Source organism: Ipomoea triloba, chromosome 5, assembly GCF_003576645.1.
Source record: "Ipomoea triloba cultivar NCNSP0323 chromosome 5, ASM357664v1".
Lineage (NCBI taxonomy): Eukaryota > Viridiplantae > Streptophyta > Magnoliopsida > Solanales > Convolvulaceae > Ipomoea > Ipomoea triloba.
In genome coordinates this window covers 25,377,446-25,383,344 of record NC_044920.1, presented here as the reverse complement: position 1 = coordinate 25,383,344, position 5,899 = coordinate 25,377,446, and the positions used below count along the sequence as shown (strand labels likewise).

Below are 5,899 nucleotides of genomic sequence, written 5' to 3'. Positions count from 1 at the left end.
AATATATATATATATATATATATATATATATATATATATATATATATATATATTAAAAAAAACAAAAATTATTGCGGGTTGCGGGCTAACCCGCAGCCCGTGCGGGTTGCGGGCCTTAGTGGGCTAGGCCCGCTTCTTTGCGGGTTATGTTTTTTGTAACCCTAACCCGCCCCACCGCGGGGCGGGTGCGGGCCAACCCGTGGGCTTCGGCCCACTTTGACAGTACTACATCCAATAATGACTCCCAAGTCCTAAACAACGAGGACAATTTTATCTTCATAGACATTTATCCAAAAGAAAAGTTGGACTGGACCATGTTACCTATTTAGTTTGGGCTAGTTGTCCTTTTGTCCCTAGTAAACCTTAGCCCAATACTGTATAGGTGGCAAGTTATATTGTGAACTATGATCCAACGTTACGAGATAAATCACATATAAATATTAAATTTTATTATATTCAAAATCTATTTTTAAAGTACTATCAATTTCTTTTTAGGTAATAAATTAAAAATAAATATATAATACATTATAAATAAATTTTCAAAAATAAATTTATAATACACTAAAAAATATATATAAAAAATAAACGGTATATTAGCGATCCATTGTATAAATGATTGTGTATATGCAGTAAAAAACATCACTGCATGGAATTCGATTTTTTGATATTTTATTACAGGAAAATGATGCAACTAAAGACATGCGCTGGCAAATAAAAGAGAACAAATGGGCCCATAATATTCCCGGGCCCATAATCGTAATAATTTTAAAATATCTTTTAATAAGTTCTTCCTATAGGTAGAAAGATGCATTTGCCATTATTTTATTTTAAAGAAATTTCCTTTTAGTTTTTAATTATTGTGATATTTTATATATTTTTTTAGTACTACCGACTCTATTCCCATTTGAGAGAAACATTACATGTCACTGAAAAAAAGTATACTTTTATATTTTATTTGAACTTCTTTTAATTTTGTATCGTTACGTTATTCATTTTTATTTATTAGTTATAAATAATCATTCTACCACTAACAAAAGATTAATATATAATATTTAATATTCCTAACTTTTTTGATTAATAAAGATGAAATTATATGTTCATATTTAAATCGTACATATTTTTTGAGCATTACTGTTCATAACTACTCTCTCAACCTGCACAAATAGTCAATATCACCTACACTAAGGTCGAACTCACCCCCTTCCATATGAGAGTGCAACCGGATGACACTAGACAACAGGTCTCGGCAGATAATCACTGAGTTTATTTGGTTACAAAAAATAGAATTTGTTATTTTATTTTATTATTATTCTTTTATATGTTTTTTTTTTTTTGATGAGGGGTGCCGGTGGGGTGCGGGGGTGATGTCCAAAAACAAACCTTCCAAGGAACGTCAAAACTGTTGCGTTGTCTGTTTCAGAAGTAGCCAAATAAAGATAACTGTCACACCACACCGACTACGACGTTACACTCTACTCAATCTACCACTCCCAGTCCCTCCCAGGCCACACTCAAGTCTCAATTCTCAAAGGTTGTTTTTGCAGACAGTTGCAGAGTTCAATGTTTTAACGCCAACACAGATCTTCACCTGCGAGGAAGGAATTGAAGCCAGCGGTTTTCTTAACTTATCCGAACGAACGCAGTGATTCCGGATATTCTTCGAATCTCCGATCACTTCTCCGTTCTAGGCCAGAGAAACAACCACTCTGCAAAATTTTCGGCAGCTCTGTTTAGGTATGTAATGTGATCTCAACTCCTTTTTTTGTCGCGTCTTCAATTCCTTTCTCTCCCGGCCTCCGCCGGCGATGACGTGCGGGCTACGGCGTTTGGTCGGAGGAGACGGCAGGGGCGGTGGTTACCTTGATTTTTTCTTATCCGACTTTGTGGTTTTACTGTAGAGTTTTGACTACTAGCTTCCAGTTAACTTGCTATTGACGGCAATACTTATGCTAACTATTTCATAGAAAACAAAATTTATTTATTTATTTTACTTTTTCTTTTACCATCATAAGTTCATAACTGTAATTATTCGTGTTATTGGTTGGCCCTGGCCGGGCCAGAAATTGTATATACTGGAACAAAAATTAAATAACTTTAAAATGCTATAGAAATGATAATTCCTTTTGTATTAGTTCATGTGCCCCTAGCGGAAATTAGTCAAGTGGATTCACCCGTGGTTATTGGTTAAGTAAATGATATTGTTAGTAAAAAGTTTGACTTCAAGAACATTTATAAAATATTGATTTTTACTAAAAAAAAATTCATATATGAGTGAGTAAATACAGGTTCATGTTATGAATTAAATTAATAGTAAAAATAAAGATTATTATAAATAAGAGGAGATTGTGATATTTAATAGTAATTTGAATGTCTCGTAAAAAATTAGCAGGTAAAGCAGTGCACGCACCCGCTAGGTGCTTGTGTCATTAGTACGAGATAACACACATTTGTTTTCCTTTCTTAAAATGTGGATCTTATAAAAGTCTCTCTTGCAAGAGTAAAATTTCTTGAAAATCTTATTTCACATCAACAAAAAAAAATCATACTTTTTTTTTACTGTTTCAAAAATCACTAAAATTTATTGATGTGGTACTCATAGCAGCATTTAAATGTCATTTAGTGCTATTCATGATGACAATGCAATAGGCACATATACTAAATCTTTAACGCATGATTGCCTAAATATATAGTGCTTTGAATTTTATGAGAACTGTATTATAAATAAGAGTTTTTTTTTTTTTTAAGTTTTAAATATAGGATTTGATTTGAATTTCACCACTTGTATGTATTTCTTTTACTTTAACAGCTTGTATTTATAGCTTTCTTAATAAATAATCATAATTGTTAAAACATCAAATTAATAATATTTAATAGCAAAGTGGAGCTAATGAACTACATATTACGGAGTACATTGAATGGACTAAAATCTTTAATTGTTTTCTTCAAAACTTTGTGTCTTTACTCGGAAAGGGAGAGCACTGCTTTAATTTTGGAACAGAGTCCACCTTTGAATTGGTGATTTCAATAAAACTAATTTATTTTTTTCTGTCCCATACTAAAACCCAGACATCCTCGTTTTCCCCATTTTCTTATCCAGTCCGAAAATGGCGTTCACACTAGGCGTTCCTGCTTCTCCTCAGATCAACTTCGACGAGGTAACTATGAATTAATTAACTAAATTAACCGTCACTTTCAGGCACTAATAGTCGGTAATAATCTTTTTTTTTTTTTTGAAAACATAGTCGGTAATAATCTTGTTAGTCTGATCTTCATGATCACAGGATGATGAACGGATGGCTGGATTTGAATTTCTGGTTCGCGTGTTCGTTTACATCTCTGTTCTTGGTCGGTTAGTCTCTTGAGTGCCTGCGTATACGTTTTCCGGTGCATCTGTAAATTTTTTCTGACTGAAAAAACTTTATGTGGGCTTCAGTGATATTCGTGATGGTGTTAGCGCTTATAGTCAAACTAATTGCCTGCTTCGACGATGACGCGGCGGTGATGCCGGCCGGAGACGGGGAGAATTCGACGGAGACTAGCCTTCTGCTGCCGAAAGAGGCGGCCCCGGCGGTCATTTACGGAGCGTGTGAGGAGGAGGAGGAGGACGAGGAGTCCGGGAATTGCAGCCGGAGCAGCTCGTCGGAGGACTTCTACGACGGAAAGATCTGCGTGATTTGCTACGACCGTAAACGCTGCTGTTTCTTTGTTCCTTGCGGTCACTGCGCCACTTGTTACCAATGCGCCAAGAGGTAAGTTTCAATCACTAATCTCTAATCCAGCTATTAGTTTAGACTTTAGAACTGTGACAACTAAAATTGACAGTCACACTCTGAGAGTTACACTTAATGTGGTGGACTCTTTGTAATAACAAACACTGTCTTCATACCTAATAGACCGTTTAATTGTTGTAATTTAACCATTCAATAAATATCCTGTCAGGGAAATTTTGCCTTTTGTAGGCAATGATAAATTCAAAATTGTGATAAAATTCGAGCAGAAGGTTATGAGTTTGAAATATTGATTTGTGCACGCAGGATTAGTGAAGGGGAAGCGAAGATTTGTCCGTTTTGCAGAACGAGTATTCAGAGGATAAGAAGATTGTTTACTCCATGAAACCATCAATGTGGCAGCTAGCTAGCTGCAATTGTAGCATAGTATGGGCATTTTGTTTATAGATTTTCCTTAAAAAGAAATATGGCATGTAGGCCTGCAGTGTATGCTCCATTCTGGGATTTTTGTTCTTTAGACAAATGGAGCCCGTGACCTTGAACTTAAAAGTACATATCTATAAATCTACATTTATTTTCAAATAATCAATCGCAATCATTATTGAAGGATGGCATAGGATGATAGCTAGACTAGCTAGACAGGGGTATTTCTGTAACAACACCTAATGATTCAGTTAGAACCGCTTCTGGTGTCCATATATACTCTCTGTATTCATCATCTTTGCAGTTAAGCAGAATAACAAAATATCACAAGCTTTACCTTCTACTTTCATCTCCACTGCTCATCTTCATCTCTCACCTTCTTCCACTTCTCAGCAATCATGATCCAGATTCAAAGCGAAAGAATGACAAGGAATAAAAAAAATTCCCTGGCAAACAGAGAATGGTTTCTAGGACCATTTCCGGGTGTCTCGTAGGAATTGGCAATCATTTGCAGAAGATTCCAAACGCTCCTCAGTTTTTTTTTTTTTTTTTTTGAAAAACAAACGCTCCTCAGTTGTCTGTGGCTTTTGGTGATATATGGTGGCATGGCAGAGGATTTGCAGTATCAGATGGTTTTGTTGGATGAATTCATGGTAAAAGATGGGTAAAAGTCAATGCAGTAAAAAAAGGGTTGCAGAATCGAAGTTAAACCATTAAACCAACATAGAAAATCTGGCTAACAATTGTAATTATAAGCGAAGCATAATGTCAGGAAAGTCGGTCATTTATTGCAACCAATTCCACTCATCCATCCACAAAAACCGGATTGACCGCATTCTTCAACTTTAACTCAGTATAAAAAAAGATAAAATTTTTGTCTTTACACTCATAGGATAAGATTGTGAAGAGAGTTCAACCTAACTTTAACATGACATGATGGCAACAATTAAGTTCAAAGTTGAATGTAATGATTTTATAACTATTCAAACTCATTCCTAAATTGAATAAATTATATGTTTTGTCCTGAAATGTATTGTAATTGATCAACAAATTTAAAATAAATTTAAAAAATTTTGTTTTGCTAATAACTATAGAATTTGGTTAACTAAAGACAATATAATATATTGAAAAAAATTGAAATAATTTATATATTTAATAAATGATTGTATAGTATCATCAAATCCTACTTCTAATAACATCCACATCAGATCAATTGGTTTCTGCCTAGAGCTGGGATGGGTGCTTATCAGAACAACTATACAAGCAATCCCCACATAAGCTATGGTTGTTTTTCGGCTTCCGTAAGGGTTATGCAACGCAATTGAGGTTGATAGTGTGAGCATAAATATAATATAAACATAAATGTGCAGTCCTACTATTAGTTTAGGCTTTTAATTGAGATGAGACACATGCTTTAATTTGGTATCAGAGCCATGAGTTCAAACCTCTACGCCATAAACATAAATGTGCAGGGCGATTTCTCTATCTGTGCATGATGTTAGGTTCTGGCCTTTTGAGCAGGCGGGGAGGTATAACTGTGCGTAGTGGTTATCGTAGGTTGGTTGGTGAAGTAGGGGTTCGTCCATTTATATTTTCATTATCCAACACTTCATTATTTGAAATTTTCACATTAAAAATAAAAAAAATAAAAATAAAATAAAAAAAAACGACCATCCAAATAGAACTTTTGAGTTTTGGGCCACCCAATTTTTAATAAAAGCCCAATTCTCTGATTGAATGGCAAATTC

At 34.6% G+C, this 5,899-nt stretch overlaps 1 protein-coding gene across 4 annotated transcripts; it reads left to right on the top strand.

Annotated features, from left to right (window-relative positions):
• Positions 1-1,405: 1,405 nt before the first annotated feature.
• Positions 1,406-4,313, top strand: LOC116021029 (E3 ubiquitin-protein ligase APD2-like). Of its 4 annotated transcripts, none has more exons than XM_031261625.1 (5): positions 1,406-1,734; positions 3,098-3,155; positions 3,282-3,349; positions 3,434-3,749; positions 4,035-4,313. In XM_031261625.1, exons 3-5 carry the CDS (start codon positions 3,283-3,285, stop codon positions 4,111-4,113), a joined length of 462 nt encoding a protein of 153 aa, XP_031117485.1. In that variant the 5' UTR covers positions 1,406-1,734; positions 3,098-3,155; position 3,282; the 3' UTR covers positions 4,114-4,313. The 4 variants fall into 4 exon arrangements, with proteins under 4 accessions (XP_031117485.1, XP_031117484.1, XP_031117483.1 ...); XM_031261624.1 differs by having other exon boundaries at positions 3,067-3,155; XM_031261623.1 differs by having other exon boundaries at positions 1,417-1,734; positions 3,282-3,345.
• Positions 4,314-5,899: the final 1,586 nt, after the last annotated feature.